This window comes from Haliaeetus albicilla, chromosome 15, assembly GCF_947461875.1.
Source record: "Haliaeetus albicilla chromosome 15, bHalAlb1.1, whole genome shotgun sequence".
Taxonomy (NCBI): domain Eukaryota; kingdom Metazoa; phylum Chordata; class Aves; order Accipitriformes; family Accipitridae; genus Haliaeetus; species Haliaeetus albicilla.
In genome coordinates, this window is record NC_091497.1 from 6,268,994 (window position 1) to 6,295,428 (window position 26,435).

Here is a 26,435-nt window from a genome sequence, read left to right on the forward strand (position 1 = left end):
GTAATCAACCAAAGTTTTCCTATTCCCCTCCGCTGCTTTACCTTTCGTATACATTGTTTCTCCCTTCTTTAACAATGCACCTTTTACAACTGAAATAACTCTTCTCCAATCTAATTAGGCATCACTTGAAAACACAGCGTTTTAAACCTCACTTCAAATCTTTCTCACACATATCCCTGTTATTCTTTCGACCAAGTAGCTCCTATGGCAGCATGAAGGTTGCACAATAAAAAGGATTTGCAAAATAAAAGCACCAAAAAGAAAAAATAAGATCAGACCTGACATTTCACTCATAAGACCTTCTTCAAGCTGTTGTAAAGTTGATCAAAGACAAGACAATTGGTTTGTGCCATTGTTTCTACAGTTAGAGAGATGAACCACACGGGCAAGATGTTAACTCTCCACTTCTAGTTCATCAGATAATGTTTCCCAAAATATCTCCATCACCTTCACTCACAGATAAGGTTGAGATTTTGAAAAGTACAGAAAGTTACACTCAGTGGAAATTTAATGCTCAGCTTAGACACCACCCCTTCTCGCCGCCCCCCCCCCCAAAGTCATTGATAGCATTTACCCTTTCTCTGAAGATACCACTACACTGGGAGAGAATAGTACCTTCATTTTCTAAATCTCAAGGTCAGCTTTCCTGCTCTAGGAAGTAGTTAGGTATACTGTTTGTTTAAAAGAAATTACCTACCTACAAAAACCATTCTCCTTTGAGATATCTATTATGTACTACCACACCACAGGCATAAATACGCTAAAGTATTTGAGAACAGTTTTGCCCCTACATCTAACCTGTGCCCAACCTGTGAATCACATACACAGTCACAAACAGAACAGGCTCACTGTTTCTCTTAACCCCAAATCCTTCAAGGATTTCTAGACAGAGTGATAGGAAATGTGGAGTCTTGTATACACACATGCAGCACAACTCTAAGGAGAACTTGTACATAGAGTCTAGTTCAGTAACATACCTTTTTGCTAAGTTCTTGCCTATATACATTCATTCAAATTTTCAGTGGCTTCAAGCAGCACCTTGGCAGTTAATCTGGAATATGATCCTGAAATACTTGGCATCATACTGAGATCTTTCAGAGAGAGCTTAGTGCTTGGAGAAAGTGAAAGAAGTTGCTCTCTGTGCACCTTCCAAGGACAGAAACATTCCTGAGAGAAGCTAACAATGGAGCATGCAAAAAAGGTCACAAAAATAGTTTAATTGTTTCACTTGCATTCTAATGCAGTCACTTAGTGGTAAACTAGCCTCTCTTTTAAATCTCCTGCCTCTTAGATCTTTGTCACCGACAGAAACAGAAAGACACATTTTTGTCCTTTGAATTGAAACTGAAATAACATCTTTCTAGAAAGACACCGCAAAACTAACATCTAGGATAGATAAGGCAATCTCAACTCTGAATGTATGCAGCTAGGAATAAAAAAAAAAAAAAAAAATTATTTCCTGCCTGAGATGAAACTCGGGAAAATTTCAGGAAGCTGTTGAGAGACTGTCCTAAGAATCACCTTATTCTGAAAGTCTTGGATGCGAAGATTTAACCCAAAGTACACGGAATCACTGGAGAAAAGTAGAGACAACAAAGGAGAAGAAGCCGGCAGCTAGCAAGTTCTAAGGACTTGCTCACTGAGGATGCTGATACGGATCTTGCATGCTAGTACAGAATACGACAGCAAGGCACTGTTCCATCACTACTTGCCCAGGAAAGGCCTGAAAATGTAGAGAGAAGGTTTAACACCCTGTGTCCTGAAGCTCAGGATTTTGAGAAATGATAGTTAGAGACCACACCATGAATACCATGTTCAGTTTTGGGCCCCTCACTACAAGACAGACATTGAGGTGCAGGAGCGTGTTCAGAGAAGGGCAACGAAGCTTGTGAGGGGCCTGGAGCACAAGTCTTATGAGGAGCGGCTGAGGGAACTGGGGTTGTTTATCCTGGAGAAGAGGAGGCTGAGGGGAGACCTGATCGCTCTCTACAACTGCCTGAAAGGGGGTTGTGGTGAGGTGGGTGCTGGTCTCTTCTATCAAGTAACTAGTGATGGGATGAGAGGAAATGGCCTCAAGTTGCTCCAGGGGAGGTTTAGGTTGGATGTTAGGAAAAATTTCTTCACCAAAAGGGTTGTCAAGCATTGGAACAGGCTGCCCAGGGAAGTGGTTGAGTCACCATCCCTGGAGGTATTTAAAAGATGTGTAGATGTGGGGCTTAGGGACATGGTTTAGTGGTGGACTTAACAGTGTTAGGTTAAAGGTCGGACTCTATGACCTTGAAAGTCTTTTTCAACCTAAATGATTCTATGATTCTAAATGGTATTCCGTGGAGGACCAAATGTTTTATCTCTTTGGCTGCTACAGCAAAGGATAGTGCTGGATGATCACAGTGAGTGGAAGGGCCTTCGTGTGGCACTTCTCCATAACAACATTCCAAAAATCTTAACTTTGGGCATCAAATAATACAGATAGCCAGGTGCCTCTGAACAGCTGGACATTCCTTCACCCAAGTGGTGAGGCAAAAGTTAAAGTGTTTTAAAAAGCTTCTAACAGGTTCTGAAATGGTTAGATAGGACACCTGCTCTCACCAAAGTGAAGTTTAAGAGCACTCCTTCAAGCTCCAGTTATTGAATAGGAAGTCAGCTATGACTCTTGTATATTTATTGTCCATTGGTCCATTTACTTTACATTGATGCAAAGGATCAATGGATTTTCTGATGAGCTTATGGGCATTGTTTCTCCAAGTGGGGAAGAACCCCTTATTAATCAGTCTAGCAGACAGGAAAAGACAACCACACCCTTGCATTTTTTCTTGCCAAAGTACACTGTCTCATAGCAACTGTCTCTGAAAACGAACAGAGAAGAGTTTGGGTAAAAGAGGAACAAAATCTGAACTAAGGAACAACAGACTACTAAATGTTACTCATCTGTTTAAATCTCAGCCTCTGTGGTGAATGAGAAGCCAACAGCATCTTCCAAAAAGGTGTGAAGCTAGAAGCAAAGAAAATTACTGTAAATCACTGGAAGTTTTACATAGCACTTATTTTGCCCAGCACTAACGAAAAAACTGGCCATGCTCAGATGTGTCTTATTGTCTGTGTTTCTGAGAACAGAGCAGGACAACTGACTATGTTAAAAGAGTATAAGCAAAGTCTGTTGGTCTCCTGTTTGAAACCGGGGGATTGGCCACCATGAAAACCAGGGCTCCCTTGAATACTGTAACCTCATCAGGGTGTGAACCAAAGAGATTTCTCTCCTCAAAAGAGATATTTTTTTTATTTTTTTTTTTTCCCCACAAGAGACTGAATTTCTCTAGAAAAACTGGACATTCAAACAGGAAATGATCCCATAAGAATAAGTTCAACAGCTGCAAACTTCGCTTTAAAGGAAATCATAGATACTATTCTCAAAGCAAAAAGGCCCTCAACAATCAGTCTCTTAAACTAGATACTTAGGAAAACATCATCATAGGAAAAAAGTATATTAAAAGACGCTTGAGAAGAGGCCAGAGTCAAAAGCCCTAAATTGTACAAAAGCCAAATAAACATTTTAGCCCATAGCATCCCCATCTCCTGGGCTTCATGAAAGAAAGGGAAAAAAAAAAGCAGCTTCAACCTATCTCAGAGTTCTTAATGGCAGCTACCATTTAAAATAGGGGGAAAAAAAAAAGGAATACTGAGGACTTTGTTATTTCCTCCACCCAACCATATAAGAAAAGGTGTTTCCAGGACTCACTAATCAATGAGACTAACTGAAACAGTACTCACAAGAAGGCCTAACTTCAGGCTTTAGGGTCTCTATGGTGTCTCACAGAAGTTAGTGCCCTGCTTATCTGCAGCAGTCTTGCAACCCTTTGCAAATAAACAGATTCTGCAGCCAACTGCAAGTGGTTGTAAGGCAGATAAGGCTTCCAAAGCTGTCAGTAAAAGTCTGGCAGAGTCTAAAACGTTCAACAAGAAGGAAGAAAAGTTTTCATGCCAAATTTTGGAAGCTATTGACTTGCCCACGCTGTTTTGTAGAGTTATAGGAAGGGATGTGAAAACTTACTGGCAACTCCAACAGAAAAGCCCAAGAAAGTTAAAAGGCTGATACTTCTGATGAAAGAAAACACTCTGTTCACAGTTGCTTGGTGAGAGAAAGACATATCACTCCCTTTAATTGACCACAGGCATGAAGAATGAGCAGGCAGCAGTGGCAGGCAGCACTTTACATGTACTCCTGAGGCAAAAGACACTCCTCTCGAGTGCTTAGGTGCATGCATATATATATATATATATACACGCACACACACATTATATCAGGACCTGAAGCCTTCATATTTCAGAAACAAAAACATAGTAAGATGTCTAGGTATAAGGCTTCCGAGAAATCCACAAGCACTACAGGAAGCAACAACAGCTATTTAAGCATTTATTAGTGAGTTTGTATCCTTAGATTTAAACTTTGGTTTTTAATTTAAAATCTAGGTCATAAACAGTGTCAGTCCCACAATCATGATCCACTGTTAACTTATATGCTGCTGCCTATAAATAAACATCATTTGAATTACGCACTTTTCCTCATATGCTAAATTGATGCATCACATACTTCTGTGCTATAAAATAATGGCAAACCCATCCCTGATGGTGAACACATTACACTGGGAATTCCCACAGGTAGTGATATACCTGTATCTGGTTTTCTGAAATCAGAACTTCCTTCTCTGCCCTTTTTTCTACTCATATTCTCTGATGAATGCAATGCAACAGAACACACAGCAAGAGCATACCTTGCACAGCAGCAATGTATTTCAGCTCATTTGAAATCAGGATTAAGATCATTTAGTATGTTTGAGTTACTGGACACCTATCATCTATAGTTCACTACCATGAATGGTACTAAAAGTGGCGCACAGTATTTACTACTTCATGTTCCATTTCAAATAGAAATAAACAGTATTATCTGGCCCTCTCACAATTACTATAACATAGTCAGATATCTCTATCTGTGGTAAAATTAATACTTATTCCGCGTTTTATTTTAGTCTTAAATCCAAAAGTTGAATGGCAAAGAAAAAGAAAAATAACTCAGATACATTAAGAAAACCATCTCATAAACCATATATATTTGATTGATAAGATCCATTTCCATTTTATACAAGACCATGAAAATATTAACACCACAAGACCCATTTTCTTCTTACAGAAAGACATCATGAAGCAAGATCAAAACATCCTCAAGTACAACTTCAAAATTGCATTACAGTCAAATGACTATAACTTAAAAGCTATTTGTTTTCTTTGTGGTTTTTAATAGAATAAAATTTGCTTGCATTTGTACAATAAATAAAATCAGCAGCTTTCCAAAAGTGCTTTCAGTAACTATGAAGCTGCATGAAGAGTCTAGTATACGTACCTCGGTGCTTCCTCCACAACTTTTTGGTTTCTCCTTTGAATGGAGCACTCTCTTTCATTCAACCACAAGGCGTTACCATGTTTATCTGCCAAAACCTGAAACAATAACACACTGCTATTAAACAGATGTATGCATATGGCCTTTAGACATTATACTATTATGTAGCATTAAGTTAATTTAAAAACAATTTTTTCCAATCTAGAAATAAGGTTGGGAAAAAAATGCTAGCATAGAAAATAAATTGTATATGAAATACTAACTGAATGCTCCTTCAAATTCTGAACAGGATTATTTTAAAGCCTCTATATAGAGTCTATATATGGCAAAGACCCACTCACTCCAAAACTGGGAGAAGCTCCCAAAAGTTCAGAAATCAGAAATCAAAAGACTGAAATAAAATTAAAAACACATTTTCAAGCACTTAAAATTGTATTGCATAATGAAATTACTGAGAAGCATATTGTTAAGCAATATCTTGTATCAACGAAGGAGACAAAAATCTCAAAGAATGCCAAATTTTGCGGCTGAATTACACATAAAAGTTTTCAGAAACAACAGCTAACAGAGCTTTCTCTGTAGGCAAACCACAGCACCCTGTCTTTAATAAAGAAGAAAAAGTCTTCAAGAACTTTGCGATCTTTTATTAAGAATAAAACTTGCTACTTCCTCAATACTTTCAATGGAAATTAAAGCAGTAGTTTCAAGAAATTTCTCAAAACTCAGGTGTCAATTACAGTTCTTGGCTGCAGCTTCAGTTCATGGAAGAGTTAAACAGACAGTCAAGCAACTAGATCCACCTACCTAAATTACACATTAGAAAAAACACAAGTTCAGCATAACAGAACTCTCAATCAATTCTGTGACTTAGAACTGGAAGGAAAAGAAAGAAAAGGAACTCTATCCCTTTATGAAAACTGTACGGTACAGTCATTTCCAATAGTGGGATACTGGATTTGAGGATTCAAGTAAACTTCTTCCAATCTTATGATGTTATACTCTACACTTATTCTTGGAACAATTTCTTTCATTGCAGACCACACCTGCTCCCCTTCTTCCTTATAAAATTTTCCCTCTAATCCATTTTTTTCCATCTTCCTGCTCTGATCTGCGGGAACCTGTGCCAATATTCATGCTTCATTCTTTAATAGTGCAGTTCTACGCTGAAAACAGACAAGATAAAAAAGAAGACAATCTTCCTCAAACTGTGTGAACTCAACCATATCTACTCACATTTGTGACAACGAATCTGTATTATTTATTATTCCTTTTAGCAGTACAGAGCGAGTATGGCACTAAGCAAGATGAATTCCTGCATCTATGACACCAATGTTTGCTGATGCGTGAATAATCTGGGTAGATGTGACTGAAAACGAGGCAGTGATCTCATGAAGACGATTTGCACACACTGTGCAGCATCAGAGCCAGAGCGCTCTGCGCACTGTAGGATCGGACTTACCTTTTTCCTCAGAAATTCTGTTGCACTCCCATAAATTTATGGAGCTTTCTAGGGGAAAAAAACCCTCCAAAGAGTTCTACAATGACTTTGGGAGTTCCTAAACTATGGCTTGTCCCAGAACCCTCTTCCCTGCCCAGGAGGAGGTTTAGCAGCAGCAGCACCAGGGTACTCAAGCCGACCACTAGATTCTGTAACAGGTGACTCAGTACAAAGCCAAAAAAAACCTGCAGCAGTGTCTAAAGCAACTTCCTACCAGAGTCCTAACTCATCCAACCCAGAACTAAACATCACGGAGCTCTACAGAAACCAATTTGAGAAGACCAAAGATTTTTGAGGTGGGGGGAAGGGGTGTCTTTTTTTAATATTAAAACAGTACCTCTAGGGCATAGCATGGTACTCGATGGAAAAATTGCTGTCCTGTAAGTAGAATGATTCCTTGTGAGCACTTCTGTTTCATTGCTAGAAAGCCTACAACTTTCCACAGAATTCAGCCTCACCAAAACAAACCAACCAAAAAGTCCTGGAATATTTCAATAAAAATGAATTCCTATGTTTGCTTCGCTTCTCTCTCTATTTTCCTCAAAGGGATAATAAAATATTTATCAAGGCAACTAGTAAATATTTTCTTTCACTTCAGGACATTTCTTGTATCCTACTTAATTTCTGCAACCTGGATCTTAAAAGAAATTTTTTCCATTATCAGTTAACATGGCTCAAAAAGAGACATGCATGAACATTTGCTACGAAAACATAATTATAAATTGAATAAGCCAAACAACATCTAGTGTTAGACTTTTACTTTCATTTTGGATCCACTGTTTTCATAATCAGAAACTAAAGAACATACATACTTCATAAAACAATTATATTTCAGAAGACATTTACAGAATGTTGAAATCATCATCTCTAAGATGATGTGAGATTCCAGTACACATCTCACTAAAAAAAAGCATGTCACAGCTACAACTTTTTTTCTAAATATCTAAATATTCCTAAGACAAAATGTCCTGTTTTGTGGGATTAGATGATTAGGACATTAGTACATGCTATGTACACCTATATGCCAAAATAATTAAATAGAATGTATCGCAAGCTCTCCTACAGGATTCAGCTAAATTCTATTTCCAGCTGTAGGATTGCTATTTAGCCAAGTAATAGTTAGACATTCCATGTACTCTTACTTTAAGCTCAGGTCTCTTATATCAGATATTTCAGGAGAACAAGACTTCAAATCAGTTCAAGCATAAAGTCTATTTGGACTCTATTTTCCTGTTAATTGTTTTAGTCTTTTCTCATGTTTTACAAAGTGATTGTTTTATAGCTAGACACAGGAAACCCCTTATTTAACAATTTTAAGTACCAATGCTTTGGAGCTATATGAGAATGTTAAAAAAAAGTTCTATTTAAAAGTTACTGCTAAATTAATAAATATTTGGCATCTGGTCTCAAATTGTTTGTATATTTAGCAGTTTGAAAATGAACCAAGGTCAACGTCCTAAAGCTGATTAGAACATGAAGTTAAAATGATATGTTATGATATTGTTAAAAGGTACCATCAAAGTGTTTGTGTAAGGAAAACAACATTCATTGTACACTTTTTATAAATAAAACTATAAATTATTAACGGCAAAGCTATTTTGTTTAATCTAGCTGAAATTATTCGATTGTTCTTAAATGCAGTACTAACTGATTTTTTAGAGGTAACCTTTTTTAAACCTAAGGGAATCAAGACAACGTAAAATCTGCCTTCAACTCATGAAAGTACAGCGGAATCAATGTCATCTAACTTTAGTCATCAAAGAGTCAATAGGAACCTGCTGAAGCTCCCAAATCTACAAGCACTGAAAGGAACAGATCTTTAAGATGTACTGATTTGCATACCAAAAAAAGACAGACAGAGATAAGTAGCCAAAAATTATTAAACATGGCAAGAGAATATAGGAAGATGCTCTAGCAGTCTGACCTCTCTTGTAACCTAAGATCAATGATGAAACTAAACGTTTGCTATATACCTTTCTGTGACCCTTCAAAAGAGAATAGGTTAAGGCTTAAATGTCATTTTTACTGACTGTTTCTTCATTTCACTGTTTCTTCTTCACTTCTGCCCCTCTACTCCGCTCTGGTGAGACCCCACCTGGAGTACTGCATTCAGCTCTGGGGTCCTCAGCACAAGAAAGACATGGACCTGTCGGAGCGGGTCCAGAGGAGGGCCATGAAGATGATCAGAGGGCTGGAGCACCTCTCCTATGAAGACAGGCTGAGAAGTTCAGGTTGTTCAGCCTGGAGAAGACAAGGCTGCAGGGAGACCTTAGAGCAGCCTTCCAGTACTCAAAGGGGGCTTATAAGACAGATAGGGACAAACTTTTTAGCAGGGCCTGAAGCAATAGGACAAGGGGTAATGGTTTTAAACTAAATGAGGGTAGATTCAGACTAGATATAAGGAAGAAATTTTTTTATGATGAAGGTGGTGAGGGACAGGCACAGGTTGCCCAGAGAGATGGTAGATGCCCCATCCCTGGAAACATTCAGGGTCAGGTTGGACAGGGCTCTGAGCAACCTGATCTAGTTGAAGATGTCCCTGCTTGTTGCAGGGGAGTTGGACTAGATGACCTTTAAAGGTCCCTTCCAACCCAAACCATTCTATGATATGAAATAAATTAGCCTATGCACATAAAATTTAAAAAAAAAAAAAAAAAAAAATTAAAAAAACCCCACCAACACAGGAAGTATCAGGTTGTGGGCACATAACTGGTGGAGTAAAAAATGTTAAATATTTCTCTCTTACAAATCATTCCACCTTATCAAATTTATTGTTATTGTTGTTTCATTCAGTTATTGAGCTACTGTCAAAATACTTCAGGCTCTCACTGTTAAAAAAAGGGAAAAAAAATCAAACCAAGCACAACTTAGGAAGAGTTTATATTTTGGACAACAACAAATGAAATTTCTGTCGAGGAAACAGACATACTCTATATAGATTTCTTGTCCAGAAAGATTATTTCAAGGCTATTGACAAACCCAATTTAGTTGCATACATAAAATCAAACACGTCACAAATTTTAAAATTATAACTTTGTTAAAGAGTCCGTCCAAAACAAACAAGTCTTGTTTTGCATTAGCACATCTGGCTTAACGCTAGATCCAGTAAAAGATATAAATGGTCACAATCCAGAAGTTAAGGAGAATACACCTGATTTTGAACCACAAACTGCCCAAAATGGGACACAAATCTCCCTCAGTTCCCAAGGGAGCATTAGATACTTTGGAACAAAATCCAAAATACTGACAAAACCACCTAGAGCTTGCAAGAAAAATGTTAAGTGTGGCAGTGCTTGAACTCCTACATCCTCTGCTGCGCTCAAGCACTGCAGTCAGGACCCAGAGTTCAAGCTCCAGCCCTCAGGACAGATGCCTACAACTTCCCCCCCCAATGAACTGAGCACAGTCCATTGTCTTCCTGCTAAAGAAAGGCTAGAGAATAAAAACAGGAAGGCTGTATTGTGCATGATAGCCATGGAGTTTGAGCAATGGCCCAAGACACAGGAAAACACAAGACTCCAGGCCTTTTTTAGTGGAGTGTTTGAAACGTTTTGAACTTTCATTAATTTATGAGTTCAAACCTTATTACACAAACAAACAATAATTAATAGTAGTAATAATAATACAAACCTGGATTTCTATGTGACGAGGGTTATCAATGAACTTTTCTATCAGTAAGCGATCATCGCCAAAACTTGAAGCAGCTTCTTGAGACGAAAACCTAAAACCTTCCCTTAAATAAGGAAAACAAAAAGAATAATCCATATTTAAAAGCTTAAGTCAAGTTCTGAAGTATACAAGGTGAAGGAACACTTATTCATTCCAGTCTTCTGGCAGTCTTCATCAATCAACACACACATCCAAAAACCAAGTTTTATCATTTGCATTTGATTCTCTAATGAGTATCCCTTTTTAATTTCTTTTCTTACAAAAAAAAAAAAAAGCACCAAAAAAACCCAACAACCATTCTCAAAGCACAGAGAATTTTTGTGTCTTTAAAAGTCTGAGCATTTATGACAATTACTTGTATGAATTTTCCTTGTTGGCATTTTGTTCTGCAAAAGTAATAAAATAATTGAATTTTAAAAAACAGTAATTACAAAGTACTTGTTATACAGAAGTAAAGGTGAAGCTCACCATTATTTAAGGTACACAGCCCTCTTAATATCCAATAGCAGCAAAGGTTAGTTGCACATTAATTAGATGAAAGAACTGCAGATGTAATATTGCAGACCTTGTAAATTCAATCACTGAACACGCAACCTGAAGATGCAATATTTTACTTTATAGAGCATACCAGCTGTACTACTAGTTCTTCCCTGCATTAAAGTATAACTGAGTGTTATACTAGGCATTCCATATTCTTCCCTCCGTTTCCTTTTTTACATATGTAATTACTCAAAGAAAGATCGTAAGATACTGTATCTATTAACTTATTTTTCATGGCAGAAAGATTACTCCTATGGGGCATAACTGCTGACAAACAACTCCATGTACAGCTTTGTTAGGGTGAAATGTACCATAATGCAGGGACCCAGAGGCTCCACAGAAGTTTTCTACGGGCTTTTTTAAGTGGCATATTAGTCCCATTCGTGTTGATGCATATGGAAAGTTTGGGGTAAATTTCTGTGGGATTGACTACTGAAATGCAGCAGCCCTGATGTTCGTGCCCAGAATAAGAACTACGGCACAACTGAGTAGAAGTTTCCTTGCTTTCCATCTCCTGAATCTAGTTCAATTCCACAAACAAACCCTAGACAATAGAAACATGAGACAGGTACATTCACAGTATAGAGACGTGTATATTTAAAGGTATTTCTTTACCTTCTTTCAAGATTGTGGAGTAATATATGCTATAATTTTGAGAGACTATACTCAATGTACAATCTTTCCTAAATTCATATTTAACTTCAACTTATTGAATTACTTAATAAAGAGGAAAAGGGACATCAAAATTTGTGATTCTGTACGCTACCTGATCTGTCCAAAAAACCTAAGTGAGGTAACAAACAGCCATACACAGTGTTTCTTACTGAAACAGATTTAGAGCTATTTTAACTCCTATATCAAAAGCTCCGTTTCCTTTTGTAAACATTCCATCAGACAGTTTTATGCACAATTGACTATTTTTCCTTCATTGAAGTATGTGCTAATTAGAAATCTAAACTGCAATACTTGTTAAAAAAAAAAAGGTGCCTAATTAACTAATCCATACATCTGTAAATCTTTTTAAATTATATATAACAAGAATGACTATCTCAGGTATTCTGACCTTGTTTGCATCTTACAAAACTGTGCAGTTGCATTTGTTCAGCGATAAAAATTACTATAAATACACTTCACCTTCCTTAAAGAGATCATACTAACCAAATGGAGATGGGTCTGAGCCTCTTTATGAATATTTTTTAAAAAAGAAAAAAAAAAAAAAAAGCTGTATAGGCTAGAGGAGAATTTGTATTTGGATCATTTGCTTTCAACAAGCGACAGCCCTACAGAGCCTCACTGCAAGGAACTCTCCCTGCACAGCAAGACTGTACCGATATGTGCGACCAAGTCCAAAACTTTCCTGCCCACACTAACCCCAGAAGAGAAGCGGTGGGGAACTTGGGACAGCAAAGCCTGAGCTTAGTGCCCCTGTCTAGGCCCAGGTACAGTTTACCACACAAGCAACATGCTGTCTGCAGCCTAATCAAGCTCTGATGTTTGACATGACCCAATCATTCAGGCTGATGTACGGCACCTATATGAAGACAATCGTTAATACCTCTACGCTATGACTCAAAGTAAAGAGGCACTCCGGTCAGAGTTTGCTCTGCGCAAACCCACAATCCAATCACTAACCGCCTACTAACACGGCTTTCTCCAGCCTTCTGGTACCAGCCACCAGTGCTAGAGCAAGGGGCAGGGAGTGCGGAAGATAATTATCGTCCAGTTGTCCATTAGACAAGACTGGACACCCAACCCTACAGGGACACCAGCTGAGCCAGTATGCCAGGAGGACAGCAAACAGAAGCAGCTAAGATGGGCTTTGGCAGGAGATACTTTTGGTAGTTTCTCCTAAGGAGGAGTGGGGGGCAGGTGGCATTTTAGTTGCAAGTTATTTATTTAGTTATTCAGGCAAGATTTTCTGTTGATTTAAGGTTTTTTCTTAAGTTCTCTGTAACTCCTAGTGGCAGTTTTGTTTGGTTTTTTTTTCCTACATGCAGATTTGCTGCTTTCAGGTGCTTCCATTAGCTTCTACTAGCTCTTCCCCAATTTGTAGATTGATAGACTGGTTCATGATGAAAAGGGACCCGTAGCTGCCTGCTGCAAGGATGGTTCACGCTCCAGGTCAGCCACCTGAAGACAGGCACAGCCAGGGAGCGGGTAAGCCGGAGCACTGCTGACCATATGGCACCATGCGGCACACATGGTGACTCCGCAGAGTACCCATCACACCATCAGATACCTTGACCCAAGTTGGGCTTGGAGCAGGGGGGGCTGAAAGGCCACCACAACCCATGCCTAAGGCGGGCAGGGAAACACCACTGTCTCTCCTCAGGGCCAGGGTGGGTTATGCTGGTGGGAGCTGCACACTAGTCAAAGGCTGGAAGCATCAAAGGAAAACTCAAAAGAGGTCCACCTCAAGCAGCTGTACACAAAGGCATGAGGCCAAGGAAACAAGCAGGAGCTGGAGCCTGCATGCAGACACAGAACTGCAGCATCCTTAGAATAACTGACACGGTAGGACAGGTCACACAACTGCAGTGCTGCAATGAATGGCTACCCAAGCTTTAAGACAGACAACAGGACGGGCTTGCCCTTTTTATGAAAGGGCAGGTCAAATAAATGGATCTCTTCTTGGGAAAGGGTAAGAGGACAAGAGCTGGAAGGTCAAGGAGCTGGATCAAGAGGCCAGTAAGGGTAATACTGCAGTGCAAATTTGTTATCAGCTCACCTGCTCAAGCTGACAAAGCGGACAAATTCTTCTTTAAGCAATCTAAGTCTCCAAGACCTTGAGTGTTTGTGTGATTTTTGTTTTGGGGCTGTGGGCTGGTTGGAGGGGTGGTGGTGGTGGTTTTTTGATTTGTTAGTGGGTTGGAGGGTGAGGGGTGGCTGTTGGTTTGGGTTTTTTTTTTAACAGGAAACTAACCTCTCTGACATCTATCGGAAAAACAATACAGAAGACCACAAGCAAGCTGGGAGGTTTCTGATGGATGTTGGGGACAACTTCTCAAGACAGACATTAGATGGGCTGAAGAAGAGGAATTACCAGTAGCAGAAGAGGATGGAATCAAGGATCTCTGGAGAAATCAACCCACATAAGTCAGTAAGACCAGATGGGATGCTAAGAGAGGTAGCTTATGTCATCGTGAGACTGCTCTGTCATCTTTGAAAGGCTTTGATTCCCGATAACTGGAGGAAGACAAACATTGCACCCATCTTTGAGAAAAGCATGAAAGAATCAGGAGAACTACAAGCTGGTCAGCCTTGCTTTAATTCCAGGGAAGAGTCATGCAGCAAGGTTTCCTGAAAGCTATTTCTAGACACATGAGAAAGTGACTGAGAACAGACTGACTTTACCAACAGTATCATGCTTGACCAATCTACTTGTCTTCCATGACTACACCTATGAATTTCAAGAGAACAGTAGACATGTCCCTCAACTTTAGCAAGACCTTAACTGTCTCCCACAGCATCATTGTTTCCAAGGTGGAATGTTACAGTCTGCATAGGTGCACAACTAGATGGGTGAAAAACGGGCTAGATCATTGGGCTCAAAGTTAGCAGCTTGTCCTCTACCTTGAATCCAATACAAGGGAATTTCCCCAGGAATTTATTACTCTGGAACCAGTTTAACCTCTTTATCATTGACCTGGAAGGCACCACCACCAGTCTGTGGACCATGCTAAAACGGGGTCATCAATATACTCAAGGGCAAGGCTGCATTTCAGAGAGACCTAGACAGTCTGGAGGAATAGGCTCACAAGCATCTTACAAGTTTCCAGAGGAACGAATGCAGAGTCCTGTACCTAGCACAGCCTAACCCCCCAGCATCAGTACAGGCTGTGGAACTGACTGGCTGCTTAAGAGGACTTGGAGGTCCTGGTGGATAACAGGCTGTGATGCCAGTGAGCAACACACCCTGACAGTAATGAAGGCTAATTGAATAGTGGGTTGTATCAACTGCAGCACCACTAGTAGACCAACAGCAGCAATCACTCCCCTTTACCTCAGCAGCTGTTAGACCACATTTGAAATACTGCATCCAGTTTTGGACACTCCTAGTATTCAAAGACGCTGATAAGCTCAAGTAAGATGGTCAGAGAGCACCAGGACTGACACAGTCAGGTAGGCTTGTTGAACCTGAAAGACAACAAGGCTTTAGTGGACATCTGATAGCAGCCTTCCAGCACTTAAAGAGGAGTTTACTAAGACAACAGAGCCAAGCTCTTTATGGCAGCGCACAGCAGAAAAATGAGAGTGGCCATAAATTGAAGTGGGGAATTTCCAACTGGATGTAAGGAAAAGAAAATTACTGGAAAGAACTGAGAAATGTGGGAGGCTGTTTGGAGAGGCTGTAGAATCTCAACGCAAGACCCAACTGGGCCAAGCTCAAAGTAACCAGCTTCAAATTGAGTGCTGATCCTATTCCAAGGATGAAGCTGGATGAGATGATGTCCCTAGGTCCCTTCAAGCATGCACAATTCTATAAGGAGAGAAGAACAGGATGTCTTTAAAGGTCCCCATGTCCCTGTCCCCCCCCAGTACTTTTATTCACACTGAAGTTGTACAAAAGCGTTTATTGATCTCGCCACAATCTTTCTTGCGGCTGTCTGAAGTGAGATAGCCCATGCAAACTTTCTGCCTCCAGCTCCGAGATCAGCATTGCTGCTTTAATTAAAACAACCACTTACTTTGGAGGCAGCCAGACACTAACAAAAGACTGCAGTCATTATGAAATATTTCAGTTTCCAATATCAGGAAATAGTAAACGAAAATAGTCTTTTCTTGTCAAGGCTAGAATTGGAAAGGCCATCTAGTTAAAAACAGATGTTTGATAACCATTAGTACAGTAGAATCCCTCTAAAACCATGACTAGTAAGTTAAATAACCAATAAATACTCAAATGTTGCTTGATTTTACACTCAAAGCTAATATCCATTGCTTCAGCTTGACTCCAAATTTAAAAAAAATAAAATTATCTAGTCACAGCACATTACATATGTTTACACCTGTACCTAGCATGGAAATCTGTGTTTAAAAAAAGCAGGTTTTAGGAAACACTGTTCTTCACACATCCAGTTGATTCCTTCCCCTTACCTGAACACTTCTACAGCACATACTTGTGCAGGACAGACCAAAGATACCAAACCCATACACTCCTATTTTTGCAGAGCAGTCTGACAGGTCAAATGCACTGCTTTGGGAAGGTAATAAAACTCAATGTACAGGCTTGTATTAAGGAATCCTGTTCAGTTTTTTAAAGCACTGTCCTCTCACACTGCACACTTCGCATTTCCTTTGCCTCAGGAGGTAGGGGGGTTTGTTACATATTATTCCGTTTCAACTTCTTCCAGTTCCAGTGCTCATTCCTTCAGAGCCATTGGAAGATTACAACATGAGGAAAAAAACTTCAACAGATGTTTCTGAAGGAAGGTGGGAAACTGCAGAAAATTATTGCAGACTACAAAAACAAATTTGCTAGTAGTTGTCCCGCATACCCTGTTGTACCATCCCAATGAAGAGCAACAACTGTGGAACAGCAGAAGTAAACACAGCAGGGTACCAACAGGACCGCAGAAGAGAAATTATACGGGGTTCTTGGAATTTGAGAGCAGATGTTTAGCTTACGTTCATAAAATTGGCATTAGCACCCAGAAAGAATTTCAGTAACAGGACAATTAATGTTTTCCTGTCGTTATAAGTTAAAAGGAAAAATCTTTCATCTCTAAGTATCTGTTGCTGGAAGCTGCTTTGTTGAAAGCTTTCAAAACAGACACTCAGTAAGCTTGCAAGATTTCAATATCTAGGAAAAGTTACAGAAGTTGGGGGATGGGGGGGATTAGCACAAAGTTCCAAATTTCTCAAAAGGGAGTTGTTAGAATATAATTCAGTACAAATTTCCAACTTAGAGGTTATGTTTGCAGCTGAAACTACTAACTAGAGGAACTAATTTCTATCTGCAAATCCACAGAGTTTAAAAACAAGGGCCAGTAGCTCCTGTAGGATACTGAACCCACACACCAGTAAGTATCTGTGTGTTCAAAGATCCATCACAATCTCTGCCAGAAAAGTTAAGTCTTTGGAGAGAATAGGGTCCTCAAGTGAATTCCTTTTCAGAGCTGCCAGCAAACCGTTTGAAGCCATGAAGCCTAAAGACTTATTTACAATTGTTATAAGCGTACTGAAAACAAGAGAGCCTTCAGTTTCTCCACAATCAAAGAAGGAATGATACAGAAAATTTCTAGATATTCAGACACCTACCCTAGTCATGTTTTGTTGAACTTCATAATGAACTACATTTGGAAAGCACTTTTGGATCAGGCTCTCCGGGATGCAAGCACAGAGGCTCTTCCTATACAAGACCAGAGCTGGGATGGATCAACTACACTAAGACAGAAGTACTTTCAGATACATACAGCAGCAGAACTTTCTCAGGCTGTGTAGAACCTACAAATCTGAATTCAACATAAACCGCTCTCCAGAAATTTGCACTTCATTTTCAATATAATTTCAAGTGGGTATCTATTATGCGTAGAAAGGGCATCCTAAATTCTACTTGTTCAAACCAAGACAACTGACTAGGGATTACATTAGAGTGAAGAGAGAGTTATTTTAATTTCATATGTGGGTTAGTGGCTTGAACTGTACACAAAACTCCACACTAGAACTTGACCAAAATTTGGAAAAAACAATAGAAGTGAGAGTTAGGAGGATTCATATCTGAAGAAATATAACAGCAGCCCTACCCAGATAAAGACACAGGGGGCAACATGGCAGCCTTCCACAGTCACATGCACATGAAGTGCTATTTCAAGAAGAAAAAAAAAAAAATAATAATTCTAACAGTGGTAAAACTATTCTAGTATTTCTAGTAAGAAATACTAGCTGAAAGTTACAGAAATCTTAGCTATAGCTGGAATTATATCATAATATTTAGAGAATCTAACAAAATTTTAATCATTGGGGATATTTACAAGATGTGAAAGATGAAGCACCAGTAAGTTACCACAGCAAATAATTCTGTAACAGTAACAATTAAGTCGTTCAGATAGGTCTTTACCATTTCCAGTGGCTATTTCCATGTCACACCACACAATATATTTAAGCCTTCTTTTAATATTATGCATAGCCAGTTGAGATGAGAAATTTTCAACTATCCTGAAAATCCAAAAGTATGTTTCAAATAAAATTAGTTTATACAAGGGCTTTTTTATCAAATAGCATTTGGAATTAATCCCATATGACAAAGCCAAAACAAATTTACAAATCAAAATGTTATCAATAATTCTTCATGCTCATGTTGCATCTATGAACCCTGAAATACAAGAGGCCATTCAGATACTGGCTTTTCAGATTCTGCCAATAGCTGAAAATTAGTTTATTTTTAGGATTACATGGATTTGATGCAGCAAGACAATACATGAGGTCAACAACTTTTTATGTATTATTAAAATGATCAGATACATTGTTTTGTCAGTAACAAGTCGAATCACGTTCAAAACACTTAGCCAGATGTTCTTCAGACACAAAAAGGAACAATCTTAGTTCCGTAACACAATTAATGGACACATACAACAAATCTTTTACAACTTCATAGGTATTTCTTCAAGACAGACTACATAGAAACCCAAATGCTCTACTTCATATGTAAATGAAAAGTAAATGTTTCTATCTTCAGTTCTCTTAATCTCACTTTAACTTCCTGCAACAAGGATTTTGCCAAGTTAATTTTGCCTTCATTCCTGCTTACCCATAAATGTTAAAATAAGCATTTCTCCTCAATATAGGATCAGTAACTACTGTTGATCTGTGACTCAGTCTAGGTGTTCTTTCTCTTAGCACCTTTTAGATACTACTTTATAAAATTACACTGTAAAGACAAGGCTTGCATAACTAACCAAAAGGATTATTATAAGGACACCACTGGCAAATAATAAGGAGCTGAATGGTACTTCAAAGGTCTTCCACAAACAAGGCAAGCATCTCAAACTAGTATAATTAAATATCAGTGGGTCAAAGTAATATCACTAAATTAATTTTTTATGCAAATGTACAAAAAAGAACATCCCTAGCTAGTTTCCGTTGATACCAATCAGCTCTCTCAGGTGACTTTCTAAACAGTAACCACAACTTTTCTCCAAAACAAATGAGCAATCATGACTTTAGATCCAGTTTTCAATTTTTAAACAGTTACTTTAATCGAGTTCCTTTGCTCCTTTCTGAGCAAAACAAGAAATGAATGCCTTCCTTTCAAGTCCAACAGATGCAATTGCTGCCTGAACAAGATCAAGGCAGTAATTTTGGATTCTAAAGCAGTGAGAACAAAGCATCCTTATAAGCACGCAGGTTATTCTAGATTTTCATTCTAATGCACAAAACCTTATTTTCCTATTTAGATTTGAATATAAATGGGCTAGAGGTAGCAAGGTGCACCAAAAAAACCCAACCCCATGTTTTCTTTAAATCTAAAATTTAACTGCCAGCCATTCATTGACCTTTTTTCCCCGTTACTAGGTTTGGAGAAACAGAAAAATATGACAGGGAAATCATGCAGGTGACTAAACTGAACTAATGAAAATCTGAGTTGTACTTTGAGTTGATTCTAGCATGTGTGCTGCTCTCTCTATGTGGAAAGGAAAACATTTAGAAGGTTATCTAATTTTGGATCAAATAGGCTTTTTGTTACAAGCCTTTGAAAAAATCCCAGAACACATTTTTCTGTAACATCAGTGGCACATGTGGTAGAAACCAGGCTCCTCACTGCCATAATATCAGTAGAGAATGGACTGTAAAACTTTGAGACAGTAACATTGCATCGTGAAGTGTTCAGGATTCAGACAACCATTAAGAGACATGAAAATGTCTGCGTGTTTAAACAAACATTGTTTCAAACAAGCAAAGGCACAATAGTTTGCTGAGACAAATGTTTTAAACGCAGAAGTATGCAATTTGTTAGAGCACATTCTGGAAACACTGTATGTGTTTCCACACACGAATAATCAAATAATCAGTCTCATTAACTTTAACAGAACTAATGGCATGCATTAACGTTTGAGAATCAGGGCCAATAAATATTCTACCTAACACACAGACAATACATCAGCATTCTGAAAGGCATACAGCAAAATGTTACTTACAGTCTAAATTTACAGCCTATCATTGGACTAAAGGCAGTTTTAAGTAATGGTTTTTTACTCAAATTAATGGACTATGTTTTGTAAGGTTTATGCAAACATTAATTTTAAATAGACACATGCAAACTCCCAAAGTATACCACTCACTGTACGAAAGGGAAGAAACCAAATAATATCCAATTTCTCTGTCTAACATTTCATATATGCTCAACTGTCAGCTCACAGTGGCTTAATAGGACTTCAGTAACTGCAGCATTCATCAAGGCAAGCTTTCGGACAGCATCTCACCTGGTCTCTTCATCATCCCAAGCGATTCTCATGCCTTTCCCACCACCACCTGCTGAGGCCTTGATCATGACAGGGTAGCCTAACAGCGGGGAACAATTAGACAGAAGTTCAAACTTTGTTCAGTTGGTCAGAGGAACATGACAACTGACCACATGTCCAATAATGCCAGTAGACAATAACTTCGTTTATTAAAACACTTTGTTTGGAGGGAGAGGAGAGATTTTTCTTTTCAAGACCTAGCTGTCAGTGCAGTGATTTGTGAAGCCAAGAAAGGTTGTCTTCTCCATTTCATTTATACCAAAAAAACACGGAATGAATTATTCCCAAGTAACAAAGTGATTTATGAATAAAGACATTTGACCTTTTTAAACTCACATTTCTTTAGGAACAAAATTTTCTTCCTTTGTTACTGCTGAAATAAGCTATAGCTGTAATAATTTTTTTCAAAAAATTACTGGCAAAAATAAGCAGCAGATCTTCATGAACTATTAGTCAGGAGATTCAGTAAGCAAAGCTGTATCTTACCAGCACTTCTGGTGCAATACACTTTAAATAACAGAGCACCTCAAGGGCTGTGCTGCTTAGATGTTATGTCATAGTATCACAGAAATCAGATTATTACACTCTCCCCCCACAATAAAAAAGGATTTTCCCCGAACTGACAAGTAGTAAGAAAAAGTGAGCAGTATAAGTCTGACAGCATTGTGCATAACTGGTAATATGTTACTCTCAGAACAAGATGCCTTAACATGGGTACGAGTCAGGACCTTAGTTTTCTGAAAGCTAGAAAAGTACAGTAACAAAGTATGCAGTTTAAAAGCAGATTTAGTAATGATTGTTTATCTTGTAGTACAATATTTTCTTTCAAAGCAACTTCCTAAAACAATTTCTTATTCATATCAGTGAACTCCACCTTTCTCCCACATGAATGTACAGAAATTTGAAAATTAAGGAGCTGATTAGAAAGTTTTTGACATTTCCAGGATAGCAGAAGATTCTTCAAGTCTTTGGTCTCCAGTATGTTTAATGAAAATCATAACATTAAGCCAAATAGCAGACCAGCCGATATTGTCTGGCAAGAAGAGTTCATCAGTCCTTGCAAATTGAAGATACATTCTATAAAAGGCTTTGATCTGGGGACAGAAACGGACATTTGAATACGGTTCGCAGTAGAAATGGTCAAGTTTGCTATCATATGTGTAACTAATGTTTACAGTTTCTTTCTGGAATGTTGGTCTACTCTTGCTCTGTCAAGTGACAGCAATACAGTACGCCCACCTCCTCCCCAAAGTCATTTAATTGAAAGAAGGTTCAGGAGAAGATAATTAAAACCACCAAGATTGGGGGGGGGGAGAGAGGCATGATGCAAGCATAAGAAACAGAGTAGTGTTGATTGGAAGGCAGGAAAGCAGTAACAGTACAAGAGAACACTAAATTAACAAAGAAACAGCAAAAATCAATAAAATAGTTTCCAACATAACATGTTATTAGACAGTGAAACCCCATGCTACAGAGTATTCATGTGGCTGAAAGCTGTAGAGAGGTAATAGATAAGCATATGTAGAGCACAAATCAAGTTCCTGTAGGTAGGGATGACCAAAAGGCTATAAATTGTCATGCTTTAGAGTGTAAAGTAATCTCTAATTACTAGGTATAAGGGCAAGACTAAACAGAGCCATACAAATAAGCTTGCTCGAGTGTCTCTTATGTCTTCCTATGAAATATCTGATGCTGCCCACAGAGGGGTATGGGGTAGGTCACAGAGTAACAATGAGTTCGATGCAGAACTATACCAAGTATTTTCAAGGCCTCTACAATTCCAGAGGTGAAAGGGCATGCGCAAAATAGCTCTAGATTGCATTCAGCAAACAGTGAAGTTCAACTTATTTTCATGAAATGCAGCATATGCAATATCTAAACAAGTACAATTTATCTACACTGTAGCTGCTTTTCCAGATCCCTGGCAACTGCCAGGCTCCTAGACAAGTCACTGGCTATCTTGAAATAAAGGAAAAAGCACATCTCATATGATTTTCATGCAAGAAGCGAGATTTAACTGGGTAACACTAGCGAACTTACACCTCTGGCAACACTATCACCAGCCGGAGACTCTCTCCAACTCAAGAGGCTGCAAGTCTGAAGTTCTGAAATAAGCATTGTTTTATGCCTTATTAAGGCAAACTCACTATAGCAATTTCCATCACCTAATCTATCTTATTCAGTGTTACATGTACTTGAAAAAATCATCATCAATTATGCTAACAATTTCAGTCTAACAGTCTCTTGAATGGCTTGCTGATTTTAATTCTGTAAGCAGTGTAGTCCTAATTTACTGTTCTTTCGTTTCAACAGCAAAATAGGCATGTTGGCAGTGAGCCTTGGTGAGTCTTTCCATGCTACAGAATATTACAGTTCATATATCACAATTCAAATGGTTAAATTATCAGACAGGATGCATGGGTTACTGGTATCACTCACCAAGTGTAGGACCACTTTGCTTCCCCCGCCTTTTACGTATACTGATTACACGTCGACCACCCTTGTATACAAGGCAGTTAAAGATTCCAGAGAGCCGCAATATAGTTAAAAATAAAAAAAGTAAGGCCTGTTTTGAAAAGATACATACAACTTTTTAGGTTGAGAAGAAAAATTCTTTGCAACAGACCTCTGCAAGCTAGGATGACGATTAGGCAGTCCCCTGAAAATAACGGCATTTGAACTTTTGCTCAAATATGCCTTGACACACTCCTCGCTCTCTGGGGCACTGAACTAAGCTAAACAGCAGTTCTTCGGCCAATATCAAAGACTGGTGTGAGCTAAGACAAGGAAGACTTTGTAGAATCTAAGTTTTGTGTACATATTGGGTACAGGATGCTGGGATCAGGATGCATCACTCGTCATTCTCCTAACCAGTTTTGCACTATTCAGCAGCAATCAAGATTGCTGAAGTACGCTCACATGGATTGCTTGGATTAGTTGTGGGAAGGGAGAGGTATGCAAACAATTTCTAACAGCATTTATAAGGACTCATGACAACAGCAATGAATAGTCTCACAAAGCAGGCACATTTTTGAGTAGGTGTTAGGTTTTCAACCCTTCCCTCAAATTAGATGCCAATTTACATGAAATTAAAACCGCTTGTAAGAACAAAAACTACTCTTGTTCTATAGTTTTACATTCTTGTGACACATCTGAAGGATGGGTCTAAAAATATCTTAGAAGGCAAGAAGGTAAAAAGCTGTCAAATCTGAAGATCATCAGGTATACTTTTGCTGTTAAATAGGTACTATTAAGTTAGGACTGCTTTGTTTCCAGGGCCCTTACCATTCTGAGAATCTGAATGGTAAAAGGAGTAAAACTTCTGGTGTCCCACAGCTGTTAGTTCCCGCCCTTTGCCACAATAGTTTTAGGTGTCATTTAACCAGTTTTATAAAGTTGCAGGTAGTAGACCACAGACTGCATTGTGCAGTATCAGTTTGAGCAACATTGCATGTGGCAATACCAGATCCTTTTCAATATCCATTATTGGAAAGCTAGTACCAACTAAACCCATGTCAAATGAAACATGACAAAAACATGGTTTTCACCTCTTCAGTTTGGTACAGAATTTCATTTAGTTAACTGCTTGCACTTCATAGTTGTTCAATCCTTTCAAACTGAAGAGTAAAACTTTCTGGAGTTACATCGATGCTTCAGAAATCAAGAAGCCAGCAGTTCTTAATGTACAACTTACAAACAGACTTAAAAGTAGCATGGGAAAAGAGCCAATGTGATTAAGCACTACAGAAGGGATCACAAGAGAACAGCAGCCCACAGAGACAAATAGAGAAGGCAGACTATAGAAAGGAGCCTATACATCAATTTGTGCCTGAACTTCTTCCAAATCCTGATTTAGCCTAATATATCTGTCACATTCTCTCTTGACAACTTGGGAGAGCACATCTCAAATGAGGGGAAAAAGGTAGGTTTTACTCCCATGCCGACAAAATTTGTATCCCGAAATAATAGTCACTGAAACAGGTAAAGGCAGCGTCTCAACCCTTAAGTGCCATGCTCCACTACTACTGGATCTTTGGACAGAACATAGCAGGGAGAAGCAGGAAAAAAATGCAGGCAGCATGAGAACATTACACAATGTTTGAGAGTTTTAAGTGCTGACCCACAATTAATTTATTTTTTTTTTAATAATTACTTAAACATTCTTGGAAGACTGACACTCTGGGTAAGTGAAATTAAAAATAATCTGAAAGTATTCAGTTACATATCAAGTGCATTATACATGAAGACAAATGCATTAAATACATAAGAGACTTCAATTTCATCCTATTTTAGATCCTTTGACATTAAAAATCATTGGGTTTTATTCTGATCAGTGGTCATGATTAGACAGAAGCTTAACCAAACTGATCAACTGGTCAAAACATGGGTGGGGAAAAAACTAGAAAGGACATTTTTCTTACACTGCATGCCATCATAGTACAAAACTTTTTTGTATCAAAATGGTTTAAGAATTTGCCATCTAGATAAAGCACCACCCAGCTGTCTGTAATTGACTTTAATATCTACAGATTTAAGACTGCCTTGATATAATGACCTCCAAAGTGCTACTGATATCAAAGACAGGAACCAGTCAACAGAACACCAGAAGAACTCAAAAGAAAATTAAGCACGAATACATTTTAAAGGTTATCTAGGAAGCCACTGAATGCCTTCTGACTTACATTAATCAAAACTGCTTTAAAAATACTTGCAGGAAATCTTTAAAAAACAAGAGCAAGAAAGACTATTGAAATGAAACTGAACTGAAATAAAGTAATAATACTATGTCTTTTTTAAGGACTAAAATCAATTTTATTTACAGCTTTCGTCCGAATGTTCCGATTTGGTCGATAACCTCTTCCTTTTGTTTCTGCTCCCATGACAGTGATCAGTAATCACTTGATTTCCCAACAGGGACATAAAGACTGACCCACAGAAAAGCTGACTTCAGTTATGTCAGCCTAAAAGCCAGCCAGGCCTATGCCAAGAGGGTTCAGGGCAGTTACCCAGTGCAGGGTAAAAAAAAACCAACTTAAACTCAAAGGGGAATGGTGTTACACAGATGAAAAGTCATCTGCAGCAGTGCAAGTCCCAATTTCTATTTGGCACATAAGGCACAGCCATAGCTTTTGACACAGGTGAGATGTATTTGTAGCTAGATCAGTAAGAGAAGCTTCAAATGCAGATACATCCTTTGAATTATGTACCTGTGATGTACCTAAATAGCTTCTCATGGCTACTGTGTCTTAAAATGAAAATAAAAAAAAAAAACAAGAAAAATCTCTTACTGCATTAGATTCTTCTTCTAGGAAGCATTTAAGAACATGTGTAATTTCAAGCATATGGTTTAATATTTTCCCTAATATTAAGCTTTAGTAAATAAAAGCCAAAACTCATTAAGCACATATTACACTTAACCTTCATCAAAATGAGTCCCAGACAGTTTGCTAGTTGCTCTTTTCACCATTCCGTAAGACATCCAGAAGCTGAACAGTGACTTTATTCCAGAAAGCACAGAAGAAAGGCTGGCGCTCTGCATGATATTCAAGCTAACTGTAGTCCACAGAGTGAAGAAGGATGAAGATCATAACATCACTGGTGTCAGCCTCCATATAAAGAGAAGTGTACCATGCCTAACTTCTGACTATCGTGTCCAATTGCAGATATACTTTGAAATAATTCCTTTAGCAAGCTACTCATTACTGTATATTACATGCATTCCACAAATCACGGCTGCACTTGTTCTGTAAAGTCCAGTTTGTAAAGCTAAAAATGTGATGATTTAAGAGACAGGGCATTAACGCCTAGATTCTTCCAGCCCCTATAGGCAACAGGGAACTTAAAAACTATTAAAACATTATTTGTTCTATAGGGATTA

General features: G+C 38.4%; 1 protein-coding gene across 5 annotated transcripts in view; it reads right to left on the reverse strand.

The window, feature by feature from the left end:
• The window catches only part of PCCA (propionyl-CoA carboxylase subunit alpha), a 300,001-nt gene that overhangs the window by 180,626 nt on the left and 92,940 nt on the right, over nucleotides 1-26,435 (reverse strand). For 4 of the 5 annotated variants that reach the window (XM_069802387.1, XM_069802389.1, XM_069802388.1 and 1 more), the window contains exons 9-11: nucleotides 20,519-20,597; nucleotides 10,521-10,623; nucleotides 5,396-5,490 (exon numbers count right to left, since the gene is read on the reverse strand). In XM_069802387.1, coding sequence (XP_069658488.1) covers nucleotides 5,396-5,490; nucleotides 10,521-10,623; nucleotides 20,519-20,597 — 277 coding nt within the window. Of the gene's footprint in view, nucleotides 1-977; nucleotides 1,435-5,395; nucleotides 5,491-10,520; nucleotides 10,624-20,518; nucleotides 20,598-26,435 lie in introns of those variants that run through there. The other variant, XM_069802391.1, reaches the window with a different exon arrangement.